Source organism: Oenanthe melanoleuca, chromosome 12 (assembly GCF_029582105.1).
Source record: "Oenanthe melanoleuca isolate GR-GAL-2019-014 chromosome 12, OMel1.0, whole genome shotgun sequence".
Classification (NCBI taxonomy): Eukaryota; Metazoa; Chordata; class Aves; order Passeriformes; family Muscicapidae; genus Oenanthe; species Oenanthe melanoleuca.
This window is the reverse complement of record NC_079346.1, coordinates 13,066,474-13,082,646: the sequence shown is the minus strand read 5'-3', so window position 1 is coordinate 13,082,646 and position 16,173 is coordinate 13,066,474. Positions and strand designations below refer to the sequence as shown.

The 16,173-nt window shown below is 42.2% G+C and overlaps 2 protein-coding genes across 6 annotated transcripts; both read right to left on the bottom strand.

The window, feature by feature from the left end:
* Positions 1-176: 176 nt before the first annotated feature.
* Positions 177-8,507, bottom strand: ACTR8 (actin related protein 8). 2 transcript variants are annotated; one of them, XM_056501222.1, is made up of 13 exons: positions 8,296-8,507; positions 7,953-8,123; positions 7,117-7,227; positions 6,750-6,854; positions 5,925-6,098; positions 5,442-5,535; positions 4,519-4,651; positions 4,045-4,198; positions 3,420-3,515; positions 2,692-2,832; positions 2,007-2,271; positions 1,553-1,716; positions 177-887 (listed from the first exon to the last, which is right to left on the bottom strand). In XM_056501222.1, exons 1-13 carry the CDS (start codon positions 8,416-8,418, stop codon positions 744-746), a joined length of 1,875 nt encoding a protein of 624 aa, XP_056357197.1. In that variant the 5' UTR covers positions 8,419-8,507; the 3' UTR covers positions 177-743. The 2 variants fall into 2 exon arrangements, with proteins under 2 accessions (XP_056357197.1, XP_056357198.1); XM_056501223.1 differs by lacking the exons at positions 7,953-8,123; positions 8,296-8,507 and adding an exon at positions 7,876-7,907.
* Positions 8,508-10,013: 1,506 nt separating this feature from the next.
* Positions 10,014-14,567, bottom strand: SELENOK (selenoprotein K). Of its 4 annotated transcripts, none has more exons than XM_056501227.1 (5): positions 14,323-14,567; positions 12,747-12,837; positions 12,039-12,119; positions 11,386-11,478; positions 10,014-10,295 (listed from the first exon to the last, which is right to left on the bottom strand). In XM_056501227.1, exons 1-5 carry the CDS (start codon positions 14,339-14,341, stop codon positions 10,292-10,294), a joined length of 288 nt encoding a protein of 95 aa, XP_056357202.1. In that variant the 5' UTR covers positions 14,342-14,567; the 3' UTR covers positions 10,014-10,291. The 4 variants fall into 4 exon arrangements, with proteins under 4 accessions (XP_056357202.1, XP_056357204.1, XP_056357203.1 ...); XM_056501229.1 differs by lacking the exon at positions 14,323-14,567 and adding an exon at positions 14,053-14,104; XM_056501228.1 differs by lacking the exon at positions 14,323-14,567 and adding an exon at positions 13,292-13,358.
* Between the last annotated feature and the right edge of the window lie 1,606 nt (positions 14,568-16,173).

Here is a 16,173-nt window from a genome sequence, read left to right as displayed (position 1 = left end):
GTGGAATAACCCTGGAAGATGTGCTGGCTGTACAAAATTGCAGCTAGGTCTTTTGGGTGTATGACAGTGATTTTTGTAAAATAGGGAAAAAAGTGGACTCTACAATAGATAATGAAAAGCTAACAAGAGGTTTTGATGATAGGCACAGGGCAAGAAGAAAATACTGCACTTCCAAATTCTTTGTCTTTCCACTAAATAAAATAATTTATTACTTAAGTAAAATACAAACAATGAGTGTAGTTTTAGTTCTTCATTTCACTTTTACCCTAATGATCACTTATATAACAACTTCATCTCCTGGTAACATTAGAGTAGGAATCAGAATATTACATTAAATCCACAGCTGCACTCTTCAACTGTTGCTTATGTGTGCATGTTTCTGGAATGAATCTTGGCTTAAAACTGTCATGTAATATTTTATACCTTAAGTTCCTACATGGTGCAATTTTAATATATATAACCTGTATAATATAAATATAGTTACTTTGGAGATGACAGTCATACTCTGTATGCAGCATTCAATGCATACAGTTTAAAGACAAAGGGTAGCTGAAGTCAAATGAATTCAGTAAGTTTTTCGATTTTTTACAACACTTCCAGAAAAATCTCAATTGAAGTTAATAAAATACAAAATATATATATCAGCAGAAGATGAATTTGTGTGCATTGGAAAAAAAGGGCAGTCCTTTTGGGGAAGGGAATCCTCAGTGCAGTTCCTGCAGGTCCCTCTGTAAGCACCTCCATTACCAGACAAAGGCAGCTCGCTCCCGTAGCATCCTGACACCAAAACGCTGCCACTCCCTCTGGTATATCCACAGCTCCTGAGTTGTGTCCAGACAGGCCAAAACTGCCCCTCCTTTCCAGGCAATTAATCGTGGGTCCATATCCTACATTCAAAACACAGATTGCACACAATCATTGGTCTCATTTTGCATAGTTCTCCAAAGTTGTATCCTATTTTTCCAAGAGTATTCACCAGTTAGAATCTGGTGGGGTAGGGGAGAAGGAAAGTTTTTCAGTATTATCCAGGAAAAAATAGAGAGATAAAAATATTTAATGGATATTCAAGATGCTTTGAGAAGTCACTCTTTGTTTTAAGATGCTTTCTAAGCACATAATGAAATCTTGCCTTCAGTAGTGGAGGCTCTGAAATAGATGGAAGCATATTTACAAGTTTTGCCTGACAAACGCCAAAAGAAAATTTATCTCAATGCCTGTTTTTCTACTCTCTTGATAATGCTAAAAAAAAAAAAAAAAAAAAAATCACAATTTCTTGCTGGGGAGACAAGTTACCTTCATGGGCCAGTATTAACTGCTTCTTTATGAATGGGGCCTTGAGCTAATAAACACTTCAGTGATCTGTACCAGTCACACTCTGCTATGTCACTTAACTCCATCTCTAACCAGCCAGTGCTATGTTATAGCCTGAAAGCTCCCTTAAATCTCAGATATTCAACTACTCTGGGATTTTGAAAGATTTTTTAATTTTAATCTTTCAAAAATTTCAACCAATCATAGTTTACCAACTACTTAGCTATGAGTTAACAGTTACCTTAGGCCTTGTGATGACTTCAACATTTTCAACAACTCTTCTGAAAGAAGGTGGCATTTTGTTGAGAATTCTGTGTTGAAGAAACTCTTGAGCTTTATGAAACATAAGGCCGCCTCCCACTACTAAGATAGAGCTGTACATCTTCTTCTTTGTATCATCAGACGCTGGAATGAATGAATATATAGAAATATATATTTTGTAAAGTTAATATGCTTGTATTACAATTTATTTAGTGCAAGTCAAACCAGACAGAAACTGATGTTTGCTTTTAAAATTCCTTTTCTATTCATTGGACATGTAGTTCGAGAAACATCAACAAAGATGCAAGCATAAGAAACAGTGTAGCTACTCTCCAGGTGATAAAACCTAGAAGACACGTGTTTGGTGAAATTCAGGAGTTACATAAATCCACTCTGAGGTCTATTTTACAGACTTGTACAACTGTAATTCTTACCACAGCAGTCGATACTGTGAAGGATGGCTTTGTCCAGGCCCAAGGCTTTGCCTTCAAACTGAGAAACAGCAGTTTTCCTGGACATGTGTGCAGTTAGAGGTTCCTCTGAATCATTGCCAGGTATCATACAGTCACCCTGGGAAGATCCCAGTTCCACTTCTTGTGGGTAGATCCTCTCTGAAATGTCTGAGGATTGGCCTCTCAATTCTCCCTCAAATGCACCAGGCTTTGACATAGATTTTCTGTCAGCTGTAGCTTTTGAGGACTTAAATATGAGAAAACAAGTTGAAATATGAAAAATGCAAAAAGGTCACAGCAGGTTACAGAAGAGTACAAATACTTAACTAAGCACCATTGTTCTTCCCTTCACCTTTCTGCACAGCAAGGTTAAGCCCTGCATTATTACCTCATCTAATTTTCACTTTAATCCACATATTCTAAGTAAGGGCTTATTTTGAACTCCATCAGATTGATCAATGGCATAATATGAAGCCTCTGTAGACTTTAAAAATGCAGACTTCTAAATAAAGAATTGTTTAGGCATTTGTAACTACTTTAAATTTCTTCTTTAATACTTCTGACCAAGATAACAAAACTCTTGTTTCTGAGATGAGCTAACGAGTCTTCATTTTATTCCCAAATTAAATGACAGTTAGTTAGAAAAATAAAACCAGCAATCACACACCTGCTCCTGCTTACTTTGTGTGGCTAGCAGATAATGTTCATCATGAGGATCCTCAGGGTCACCTTGTGACCTGTGCTGCAAAATTGTCATCTTTTGTCCAACAATTCCAAAAGTTGCTGGATAAAACAGAGCCATGGGTGCCTGAAGAGAGATTTAGCATGGTTTTACTACAGTATCCCTTCTTTTGGCATTTATTACAGGTGAAAGAAAAGTCTTGTTCTGTTTCTCTCACAATTCAAAATTAAATATAGATTTTTTTTTTCTAGGTAGTTTGCAACATAAAGTGTCTTCTGTAATCTATAATTTAAAAAAAATTCCCAACAAATACACAAGTTTCTTTACAGATTTAGCATTGTATAATAAGTACTCAAACACAGTTTGTTACAAAATTAGGAAATTCAATGGTGAGCTGAAAAACTTGCAAAGTTAATATTAATGCTTTGCATTAATGTTAAAGTAATTATGATAATTATCTAAATATGATAATGATAGTATTTGGATGAAGCAACAACCATTGTGGCTAAAGCTACTTAGAAAGTCTTGTGCATCCACCACTGCTGCATTAGGCCCACTCATCCATATAGGAATTAATTTTATCTACAAGCATAGTTTAAGAACAATCTATAAATCACATGGGCTTAGTAGCACTGGACTGATACAAATTGAGCCTCTGAGTCTGAATGCTCAATGTACTTGTGGTTTAATTTAAAATTTTAATTTTAAATCACCTGTAATTTTTCATCCCCCAATCGGAACTGGTACAATAAGGCTGGAGAATCCGGATGCCGAATTTGGAACTCATGATCTTGTAACCCAGAAATATCCTAAGGTCAGAAACAATGGAAACAAACAAAGAAAAACTATCTTTTATATTTATCAAGCTGCATAATCTATTTGACTACAGAAAACAACAAAAAGTAACAAAACTCTCTTCTAACACTATGGATTTTATTTACCTATTTTTGAATTTTTAAAAGTTTTTCCATGTAGTATGATGTACCAGACAGTTTTCTACATGCCTAAGCCTCTACAATGAGAGTTTTGCAGAAAGAAGAGACTTGCTGGCAGATCTTACAGAACTGAAGTTGAAAACCAGCAAGTATGCAATTATTATCAGCTTCTTTCAGCAATAAGAACAAAGAAATTATCTTTCTAAAGATTTGGATTCCTATCAGCTAGAGGAAAAATGAACCAAGTTACAAACACTTCAAGTCTAAAGCTTCTACAGCTTTTGCCAGTATTCTCCTGAGTAAAATATTTATAATTAACTTAGACTCACAAAAAGACTCCAGAGAGTAACATTCTGTAAACGAAAAAAGTTACTTGGATAATGCATGATTTGCCCCTTCTCACCTGATCTAGATGACAAAATGTCTCCTTCAGGTGCTGAAGCAGAAGGCAATCCAATTTATTAGTTAACTGACAGTCTCTGTATGGGAATCCTGCTCTTTGCATAAGCCAATAAAAACACCTTGACACATCAGATCCTCCATATGCAAGGCACAGCCTAAAGCACAAAGAAGAAAAATATATTTTTATGTAGTTGCTGAAATACTGTGATAGGCTGTGGAATGCCAGGAAGATTTTAGACATGCTGGGATCACAACTTCCACAGAGTTTGCAGAACACAGTATCAGCTTTGATCAGTTCTGCCTGTTTTCTTTTAAAGAGAATTCTTTAAGGTTTATATTGGAACAGTTGACTCTGTTAAATGCCTTAGAGTAAGAAACCACCTATATTTATAGAAATTTTGTCTCCTTTTAGAAGTCAAATCTTTGGTATTCAAGTAAGTCCATGATTATAATAGTTCTGCACACTCTCAGGTACCTGGTGTTGCGATGGGAAACACCATCTTCTACACAGCAGACACTTGTCTTCTGATCTCCCACATCTACAATACATGCACTGCTTAAACCACTTCCAAAGGTAGCACAGACAGACTCCTGGTGTACAATAATTCCTAGCAACAAGAGAAAAAATTATATTAAATTAATGCCAAACTTTACAGTCATGTTGCTGACATTTAAAGGACATTTTCATGTCTTTTAAATATCTAGAAATAGCCTGACTCTGCACTGAAAGCCTGTATATGTAGTGAAGATGGGGTAGGGGGTACTTAGAGATTTTTTTTTGGTTGAATAAGTCTTTAACAGTCCCTGAAAAAAAGCTAAGAGTAGGGTCAGATGATACTTTTGCTACAAGATTAAAGGTATTGTCTCCAAATTTTAATTATTTTTTAATCTACTACTGCAGGATCTTGGCTACCAGAGGTACATGAAGTGTTTTCCTAATTTTTTTCTGGTTGTAATCAAATAGTATTACTATTAGCATTTCAGATATGGTCTTTAAATAGCTATGAAGTAAGGTCCAGTTGGGCCCTCTGTCTTCCCTACAATCCCCCTTTACAGAGTACATTTCTGTCCCATACTTAAACCTGGGAAGTACCAGAGATTCCAATCTGTCCTTCCAGATAATCATGCATTTTAGAAATACTTAAGAAATCAGACTCTTGCTACTTTTACCTCAGCTGAATGAGAAGTCCACAGCTGGAATGCATAACAGCAAACCAAGAAACTTGTTTCAATATTAGCCAACCATTTTGCACCTTTAAAAGATATGGCAGTTACATGATTGGCAAAAGGGTGCTAGTCCCAGCCAACCTGGGATTTATGCTCAAAAATGTGCCTTAAAAGAAAAAAAAAAAGTTTATGCAATCAATCATTAAGTAGTTGTTTCATTATGGTTTTTACCTGAGAAGCCCATCTTCATTAGGATCATATTTACCAGTTCTTTCACATGCTGTTTATTATAGATGTCTGGAATTAGTAAAATGCATCTGTAGTACTGAAGACAAGAAGAGTAAATTAAAGCCAGCTCTCAAACAAAGTTTTACAACAAACTTGTTGTTTAAAAGTACATCAGGTATGAGACAAACACCTACTTGCAAGGGAAAATAACTATACAAATATTAGGCAACCCTTCCCCAGGTGCTTCCTTTACAGTCAATAAAAAAACCCCAAACATTGAGACTGTGAAATGCCTATAAGGGGATTCTTAAACATCCTTGTTAGAAGCTTTTGCCTTAAAGAAGACATGGACAAAATTCCAGATGAAGTCTTGGGAACCCTGCACACCAGCAGGAAGAAGGTATTTATCAAGAAAAGCAACCAGCAAGTTGCTTTTCCTTTACAATAACACTTAGAGAAGTGTTAAATGTGCTGTACACAGCTCACCTTTAGGTCTTTCAGTGGTATTTCCAGGTATTTTTGTATTGCATATGACCATATAACTTCCAGGTCTGCCAGTACTGCAGTGAGGGAGCCACCAGGTCCTGTGTGGAGATTCAGCTGCCCTCTTCTAATGGGCCAATGTATGTTATAAGAATCTAATGGATTAACATACAGTGCCTGAAAATAAGAGATCACATTCTGGACATTGCTTTTCCCCAAAAAATAGTAACAAAATGAGTAACAACTAGGAAGGAAAGTATTTCAGAAGCAGGTACAAGAAGACACTGCAGAGCTCACGCTGATGTCACAGCAATATAGCAGATTTCTTTGTAACAGGGCTTCATTATAAACCATTAAAATAAAAAGACAGCAAATACATAATTTAAATAGTTTTAATGTTCTTATCCAGAGGCATCTAATGAACATAAAAGTCTATTTTTCTATGACCTCATATTAGAAACTATAAAAATTTAAACCCTTTGAAGCCCACAATAATCAAGTTACTCAATAGCAATTCCATGTAGTGATACTTTTATCAGTTTCTTGCCTTTTCTCTGAATTATACCATGTGGGTAAAGTACTCACTGACTCTCTACAAAACCCCTGATTCACAGTAACAGGGGATCCAAGATACATGTTAAGCAAATGGGGGATACCCTGTTGTCTTGCTTCATGATAACAAATACTCAGTTACTTCACAGTAAAGGTTCTCAGTTTTGCTTGGTTAGCTTTACACACCTTCCAGTGCATACTAACTTCGAGCAGACTGCAACTCAATGGCTGTATTAAAATACATGAAGCCTCATTCAGCAGGAAAATCAATCTTACCTCCTCTCCTACCAAAAATTCAGGATGATTTGATGTGTTTGTCCACTTGGCCCCAGAGCTGTGATCCAAAATGGCAGGCCTCATCTGTCTGTTGTACGACCTGGCCTGAAACGTAACCAAACCAAATCCGGTTGATAAATATTTCACTGGTCACTTTTTATGCATGGAAGAAAAACAAAACCCCCTTTGAACCCAGCCCTTGAGGAAATGTTTTAAATCTTAGTTTTCTTACATTTTCAGAATAAGATAACACAATAGCACCATCCATATTTGGTCTAGAAAGAGTATCTACTCTTGTCCATTGAAGCACAGCATCACACCCAAGGACTGTATGAATGAACAGTTTAATAAGACAAGAATGAATTACCTGATCAGGTGACACTGGTATGCGCCTTGCTCCATTTGACATCTTCTTGGACCATATTGCTTGGTCCACCATTTTAAGGCCATTTTGTCTCTGCTCAGTACTTTCAGGTTTCTAGGGAAAACCCCAAATATGCAAGATAAATACTTTCAAACCACGTCTGTATCTGGTAATACTGAAGCTATTAGGAAACAATGAAATCATTACTGTGGTTGATAGACTACAGAAAGGACAGATGTTTGTACAATGCAAAACAGATTTAGGCTTATTTTTAAATAAACTATATTTTATATTAGAGTTCAACACCCATTCGAGTCAAGTTGAATGTTTTAACTGCTTTTAGAGGCTCACTTCACCTCTAGTGACATGCTCAGGCCCTTTTCTACTTAACTACAAACATATGAAGTAGGAGCAAAAATATTTAAATAGATCTTAGTTATTTAAAGGTGAGGTTTAATATCAGAGAGGTTAATTTGATTTTTATAGACTCAGATGACAAATAAGAGTATTATGTATATTTTTTGACAGACTAAAATGACTCGCTGTGTTACCCAAGTCACAAACCTAGTAACCAACACATTCACAAACAGAGAAGTCTGATTCTAATCCTACAGCTGGCATTCCATCAGAAGAAATACCGAGTGTGATACCAGACCACAGCACAGGGAAATCAGCATGTACAAACCCTCAACTTATCAATTTTTTAGATTTAGTTCATTGCAAATAAATAAATAAATAAATAAACAAAACGCAAACACAGACTGGTCCAAGCATCTACAGTCCTTAAGAGGGTGAAAAGCATTCCGCCTGGGAGAGCAGGCAGGCGGGTGAGGGCTCACGTTGAGGCCGTCGCGGAGCAGCCAGCTGTCCCTGTAGGCCGCCTGGCCCTGCTGCTTGTGCCGCCGCGCGATCACGTGCGGGATGCCCGCGGGCAGCGTGTCCGTGGCCCGCCCGAGCCGCAGCGTGGTGGAGCCGGGGTGGATCACCACGATGAAGTTGCTCTGTATTTGCTGAAAGCAGCACAACGCGCACGGAGTTAGAAGGAGCCCCCGTGACCTCCCGGAGCCCTCCCGGCGACTCCACACCCCCGTCCGCAGACCTTTAAAAGGCCGAGCCCGGGCCGGGCCCGCCCCGGCGGGGAGGGCGCAGCGGCCGGGCAGCGCCGCCCGGCTCGGGCCTCACCTCCTGCAGGGACTCGGGCACGGCGGCGGGGACGATGGGGCGCTTCACGCCGCGCTGCTCGCGCTCCCGGTCGCGCTCCTTGTCCTTGCCGTTCTCCGCCTCGCCCTTCTCCGCCTGGGTCATGCTCGGGCCGGGCGGAAGCCGCTCTGCCGGGCCGAGCGCGGCGCGGGGCGGAAGCGGGCGGGGCTGGCCCGGCCCCGCCCCTCCAGCCCGTACCGGCGCCTCGGGGCGCTGGCGGGGCTGGCCCCGCTTGTGGCGGAGTGCGCGGCTCCTGCCCCGGCGCTGAGGAGCCCCGCAGAGGCTCGGGGAGCCTGGGGAGCACCGGCCGAACGCTGTCAGCTGCGCCGGTACTGCTGCTGGGGCTGCAGCAGCGGGATAGGGCCCTGCAGCGCTTAGAATACTCTGCAGAAAGGCTGGCTGCAGTGCTGCTGCTGTGCACAGCACAGCCGTTAAGGACTAACCGTGACCAGCCTCCCTGTTACTGGGCAGCGAGCTCCTTTATACACTGTGCAGATAGAATGTTCGACTGCAGCTGGGGGAGATGTGGTTTTTAAAGGCTGAAAGTTGCTGTCATACAGCCAAGTCTACAAGACGGGAACTTTGTGTTAGGTAAGTGTGGTAGGAGTGGGAGCTGCTGGAGCCGCTTGTTAATTGTCGATTAATTTCCGGCTAAGGAGTGTTAGGGAATTCATTCAGTGCCGGTAGCTCGGGGTGCTGGAGCTGCTCAGGGGGCAGGAGCCCCAGGTGAGAACCGTGAGCTGCCGGCCCTTTGCTCAGCACAGAGCCCCTGGAATTGTGGCACAGACACGGGAGGGAACCCAGACAAGGCAGCAGCCCACGACCCCCAGCCTTTACCATGCTTACACTGAGGGTATAAAAGCCCAGGGGCTCCTTTGTTTGGGGTCCCTCCTCGGGGCCACCAGTTGTTATTTACTTATTGCACCGAGATTAAATTTAAAGGATCTGGATGACTGAAACTCTGCTTTGGGAAACCTGGGGTTGAGCTGGTAAGGAAACCTGCTCTGACTGTGACTGTGGTGCGTGTGGGGAGTCAAGCAAGGCAAGTTTTGATCTCAGTGCAGAAAAAAAATTAATCCAGATTCTTGTGAGTTTTTTTTTTTTTTTTTTTTTTTTTCTCAAATAGATGCAGCCCTCTTTAAGCAAAAAAAGCCCCCAAACCCACAAATCCCAAATTAACTCCAAGAAGAATGAGAAAGTCTCATCCTAAAAAGCGGTATATTAGTTAAAGATAGTAACTATTTGAAAGAAAATAATTATTCTGGGATAGCTGTCAATGTTTGACCTCTTTTTTTCTTCACGTAATAAAAACACCACCTAATTTTAGTCTTAAAACTCACAAAATTTTTACAGTAAATTAGTTTATACATTTGAGTAAGTTTATAGTGGAGAATGAAGCTGTTTCAAGGGGTATTTTTGTTATAAAAACCATTATGGGCCTTAGTGAAACAAGGGTTGTAAAACAATGTAATTTGTTAACTGCAATTTTGTTTTAGAGTATCAATAGTATGATGAAAATAAAGCGAAGTACAGAGTGTTTTTCCCGAGAGAGTGAATACAAAACCTCTTAGGAAGTGCTGCTTTGACTGTTGATGGAACACCTGTATCAACTATAAATATGCATTTTTTCTCATATGAATAGCAGAAAGCTTATTGCACTTCAGATTTTTTCAGTTTCTAAAAATGATGACAAAATCAACCTTGTGACAAGCCAAATATAATTTACTTATTACTCTGCAACTACAGTAAAATGTTCAGAAACTATACAAAGACTTTAGACAGTAAACATATATTTAATGAAACTGTGGTTCAGTTACACCGGATCCTTGAAGGAGTTCCCAGTACAACTTCATTAATCTGCTTCTAGCACAGAGCAGTTTCCAGTCAGGCATACTCATCCCCATTTGGTCCACCACTAAACTCTTCTTCTTTTCATCTGGCAGATGTGTATGCTTGTGCCTGCCTCTTCAGCAGGCGTTTACCTAAAAGATAAAGTAATAACAGAGCATTTAAAAAGGTGTTTCTTTGTGAGATAAAATTAAGTAAAAAATGTAAAAGAATATTGTTTTTAATTTAGCTAAATGAGACATGCTAAAGACTTGCTAACTTTATTTCTGATCAGGTTGCACATTGCTGTGATTACCCAAAAGCCATCTCCACAGTCTTTGCTGTCCTTGTGTCTACACCACAACGTTCTGGGGCTTTTCTCCCACTTGGAACAAGCTTATCCTTGTTCTAGTGAACTGAAACACTGGAGTATGTGTTTCCTGGTATATGAACTTTCTCCTACAAGGTTTACAAGGTATTAACCCCCTGCATGGCTATTTTTTTCCTTGTAACTTTTATTATAGTACCAATAGGAGTGACTGATGGAAAACAAGGATTATTTACTTAAGTCTTAAAGTAAATTAAACCATACTATAAATACACTTAGTGTCAGCTGTAACTCCCAGCAGCCAAACTAATTATTAAACAGAATTAAATATCAGGCAGCTGTAAGAAAGTTAAAACCTAACTTTTACCTCTATTTTTAAGCTATTCTGATTTTTACACTTTACTGGAATTCAAGTATCATTGTAACAGGGGAAAACCCCCCATTTTTACTGTCTTGTAATAACTTTATCTTTTTTCTTTTTTTTCTGTTGAGAAATATCAACTTTAACCAAAACCCCTCACATGTCATGTAACTATTAGAAATGCAAACAAAGCTTCATTTTCTAACAATCTGATCTTTAAATTAGCAGCCAGAAAAGATGAGAAGCTATAAATAACTTATCAGTGGTGCTCAAAAATCTTTGCCACACTGTCTATCAACTTCTGTGCAATTAAAAGTGAAAGCACAACATTCCTAACCAAAATCCTTTTTAACATCCCTTCCCCCTTGCTTTTTCTCCCCTTTACTGGAAGTATCTTTAATTCTTCAATTATTGAATAATTTTGATTATTTTCCTGTTTTGGTAACCTCTGCAGCAGGAGGACAAAACACTCCATGCTACCTTAACTCTGAATTAACATTGCTATGAAAAAAAAACCCAAACCCTTCAAAGCAGGATACAGCAGATTTGGAATTACCTTCCTCATCCACCTCCAGCCATTGGTGGTGGACTGGGGCCTCCACCCCAGTGATTTATTCGGCCCATCCTACGGCGAGGATGTGCTGGAGGCCTGAAAAGGAATTCTACTGTCATTAAACTTTTCAACTAGAAATACAATAACACTGTCTCTAAATGTCAGTAGTGAGAAAGTCTGAACCTCTGAAAAAGTTGAGTTTCACCTGAAAAGCTGCAAGAAAACCCCAACCCCACTTTTGTGAAAATCCCCTCCTGTTTCATTACTGCTGTGTGATGTGAGAAGGCTACAGATCACTGATGCTTTTACACAGTCCTACAAAACACCAAGGCTGTATTGTTCATAGAAATTATACCCCTGTAACAGTATTTTGCTTTATCTGTAGGTAATGTATTACAAGAAATGACTGCACCAATGCAAGTTAAGAAGAATTTTAACAAAGATATATCTTGTCTCCTAGGCAGACTTCAAAAATATTTTCAGAGAGTGTTAGTCTGTACTACTGTTGTCCAAAGCTGTGTACTGTTACCAACAATACTGCAAATAACCATTTTAGCCTTCCACCACAACCCAATTCAAATCACAACTGTTAGCTATTGAGATTAATGTCACTTCACCAAGAAATGGGAAAAAATGGTGTGAATATGAAAAAATACCCTCTTCCATCATGGTATCCTGAATAAGAGGAAGATGTGTAGCCTCTTCTTCTCAAATCTGGTTGAATAATGCTCTGGAAACTGAAAAATTAAAACAAAGGTTAGATGAATTGATAGCTAAATAGAGTTTTGAATTTTTTGATTGGAAGATAAGAAATGGCCTGAAAAATAGTAAGTAGTGTTCAGGAATGAGCAGTGTATCTTCTCATGATCACTGTTGTTTAAAATCTTGGCAATTTGTCTTCTACATATGAAATTAAAACCTGAAATAATTCCAAGTTACAGTGAAGCTTAAACTATAAAACCTAGTTTTCTTGTTAACATGCAAGAAGTTTTGTTTTTACTGCTGTGTGATTACTTTTACATAGTCAGAATCTATTGTCACCAGCAGAAATTCTCCAACAGCTTAATTATTTGATCAGCTAGTAGATGCTTTTTAACAAAAGTGTAAATTTTCTTTTTTGAGTATCAAAATATATGATATATAAGAAAATTAATTTGAACTGCCAATAAGTTAGTGTCACTTTTCATGCACTTTTTGTTAAGTATACTGTGCTTAATAAACAAAACCACACAGTTGTAGTAAAGCATTTATGCATATGGAATGCTACAGAGTAACTATAACATTTTGATACTGATAGCATTGTGTAACTTCCACTTATGTCAAATCTAAAAAGAAGCTCACCAAAAGAATTAACTTCTACTTACAACAGAACCACAAAATCTGCTATCGACCAGAAGAAATCTGTTATAGAAGACAAACTCCAGGGAGCCCGACTCTGGTTATCCAAAACTTGTCCTGTAACACAGCCAGGTACAAAACATCCAGTGACGTTCAGTGTGTGACACTGCACAGTACATTAAACAAAACCAGATCTGCTAAGTCCAGAGTCTGCAGCTGGGACGGTGAAACTGCACTTCATGGCAGCGAGTTTCACTTTCTCAGGTTCTTGCCCTAGTATCTGAACTAAAGGAGTCAGCACCGCCACAGGGGCTCTACGTCCAGGAACCCTACAGAAAGTACCAGCTCAGCGTCTGGTTCCCCGTCAGTGAAGTGCCGTCCTGTGCCGCTCCCGCTGTCTGCAGCACGCACTCGGACTCGTCCAAGTCCCCAAATCCGATTTAGAGGCAGACAAGGCTCGGCCACAGGCCGCAGGGCAGCGCGGGGTGACGCGACACCGGCAGCGGGCGGACCCTGCCGGGCTGTCCCGCTCTGCCCCCGGTCGGTGCCAGCCCCCGGCCCGGCCCCTCACCGTTCGAGATGTACACCATGGCCCCCGGCCCGGCCCCTCACCGTTCGAGATGTACACCATGGCCCCCGGCCCCTCACCGTTCGATATGTACACCATGGCCCCCGGCCCCTCACCGTTCGAGATGTACACCATGGCCCCCGGCCCCTCACCGTTCGAGATGTACACCATGGCTCCCCGGCCCCTCACCGCTCCAGATGTACACCATGGCCCCTCACCGTTCGAGATGTACACCATGGCCCCCGGCCCCTCCGGCCCCTCACCGCTCCAGATGTACACCACGGCCCCCCCGGCCCCTCACCGTTCGAGATGTACACCATGGCCCCCGGCCCCTCACCGTTCGAGATGTACACCATGGCTCCCCGGCCCCTCACCGCTCCAGATGTACACCATGGCCCCTCACCGTTCGAGATGTACACCATGGCCCCCGGCCCCTCACCGTTCGAGATGTACACCATGGCCCCCGGCCCCTCACCGTTCGAGATGTACACCATGGCTCCCCGGCCCCTCACCGCTCCAGATGTACACCATGGCCCCTCACCGTTCGAGATGTACACCATGGCCCCCGGCCCCTCCGGCCCCTCACCGCTCCAGATGTACACCATGGCCCCTCACCGTTCGAAATGTACACCATGGCCCCCGGCCCCTCACCGCTCCAGATGTACACCATGGCCCCTCACCGTTCGAAATGTACACCATGGCCCCTCCGGCCCCTCATCGCTCCAGATGTACACCATGGCCCCCCGGCCCCCCCGGCCCCTCACCGTTCGAGATGTACACCATGGCTGCCCCGGCCCCTCCGGCCCCTCACCGTTCGATATGTACACCATGGCCCCCCGGCCCCTCACCGCTCCAGATGTACACCATGGCTCCCCGGCCCCTCACCGTTCGATATGTACACCACGGCCCCCCCGGCCCCTCACCGCTCCAGATGTACACCATGGCCCCCCGGCCCCTCACCGCTCCAGATGTACACCATGGCCCCCGGCCCCTCACCGTTCGATATGTACACCACGGCCCCCCCGGCCCCTCACCGTTCGAGATGTACACCATGGCTGCCCCGGCCCGGCCCCGTCCCTGCGCCTGCGCCCGCCGCGCGCATGGGCAGCGGGGCGGTGACGGCGCTGGGCGGCGCTGGGCTCCCGGTTCCCTCAGCACGGCACTAAGGCGGTCCCGCTTAGCAGCGCCTGTAGTCAAGGCTCAGTGCTCTAACGAGTAACCCCGGCACTCCGGCTAGCGGGGGATCCCACCCTGCACCCAGTAACGCGGAGCCTCCTGTTATTAAGGAGGTTCCTCTCCGTGCCGTGCCCACCAGGGATCCCCTCAGGGCCCCGGTACCGGGCCGCTCCTCCCTCCGAGCGGGCGGCTCTGGTTCACTCGATAATGGATTTGTTGTACTGGTTCCGGCGGTGTCGGAGCTTCCCTGCCGCGTTTAGCAATAGTAACGGGAGTTGGAATCGTCTGGCAGGGTTTCATAAAAGCTAAGTGTTTCTAGTCGCCTTCTGCAGCAATGATAGAAATATGTCCAAGTGCAGACTTGATTTAACACTTCTCTCCTGCGAGGTTATGACTCTCGGTGCTCTAGGCACCAACTTCGTTGGGTTATCTTCCTAAATGAGCGAAGCAGTTAATAGTTGCAATAAAGCTTATTTATTACAAAGGCGCATCAGTCTCAAAAAGCTCAGAGCCACAGACGTTAGAGTCCATGCTAAGTTTTGGTATAAAGTTCCAAGCAGAAGCAGAAGCTGCCCTTGTCAGGGTCCCGGGAAGCTGATGTTGCTGCGGCAGCTCCTGTCTTTTTCTTGGGCGTTGACTGATGACGGCGAGAGAGCAAAGCAAAGCAAAAACAAATGGCCGTGGCAAAAAGCAGTAGTAAAAAGCCAAAAAATGCTGTCAAAAAAGCACCAACTTTTTTCCATACATGCTCTTATATAGAATCTTCCCAACAAACTGAAACATAAACTCGGACTACCACTTTTTAACTTACTAAAATTTTAGTTTCTTAACATGCTAGGTTATGTATAGACTACACATATGGCCTATCTTGTTCTATATAAAAAATGTAAGCAATATTCTAACTATAGCTCTATTATTCTAAGCACTGTCTAAAACTACAGTCCTAAAGCCTCCACTGAAAACGTTAGTGTGTTCACTAAAGCTTGCACGTCTACTTTAGCATTTAAACCTTTCACTTACTAAGAACATTAAAACTCATACTAAAACTTACTAACTCACTTACTTATCTTAAACTTACACTTCCACCTTATGTGTGAGCAGCTTAATATACTTCAATACATCCAAAAGCTTTAATTCAATTCCTACACTCTAATTTCTCTCTTAGGAATTCAGAAACCCTCAATTTACTGACTCCAACATTGTCCAAAGGGAACTTTTGTTCTCTGTATTTAATGACAAATATGTGGATGTGTATATTCACATTATGTTCGTGGGAATGTTCAATCCTAAGTCAGGCATTTGTTTTAATTTATTTTATTTTTATAAAAGCTTTGCCCTACAAATAGTGGCTAGCATTCCTTTTCTGGGAGAATTGTCAAGCTGATTATCTCTCAGCCTGTCCTTGGCTCAGAACTGAGTAGAGAGGAGGAATGGGAAGAGCCCTTTGTGGTGGAGTTGGGTCAGCAGGTGTGGCAGGAGCTGTGCTGGAGCCTCATTCCTGGCAATGCTGTGGCCCTGCTGTCCCACTCAGCCCCAGCTCGGCTCCCAGCTCTGGGCTGGCAAGGTCAGAGGATCAGGAGGCTGTGCACCTGTGCTTAATGAACAGGAGCAGAGGCGTTTAGAGAGTCAGCAGCAGGGATGCACACCAGCTGGGCATCCTTGTGAAGGTGGGTGCTATGAGCAGAAGTGTGGAACAGCTAAAAGTTACC

Coding starts and splice junctions, on each gene's coding strand:
- SELENOK (XM_056501230.1), bottom strand. Junction 12,120..12,746: donor GCAGATTTTGTGGTTCTGTT/GTAAGTAGAAGT, acceptor TTAATTTTTCAG/TTTCCAGAGCATTATTCAAC. Junction 11,479..12,038: donor GGATACCATGATGGAAGAGG/GTATTTTTTCAT, acceptor ATTCCTTTTCAG/GCCTCCAGCACATCCTCGCC.
- ACTR8 (XM_056501222.1), bottom strand. CDS start 8,418: ATGACCCAGGCGGAGAAGGGCGAGGCGGAGAACGGCAAGGACAAGGAG. Junction 6,855..7,116: donor TACCAGTGTCACCTGATCAG/GTAATTCATTCT, acceptor GTTACGTTTCAG/GCCAGGTCGTACAACAGACA. Junction 4,652..5,441: donor AATGAAGATGGGCTTCTCAG/GTAAAAACCATA, acceptor TCTTGTTGCTAG/GAATTATTGTACACCAGGAG.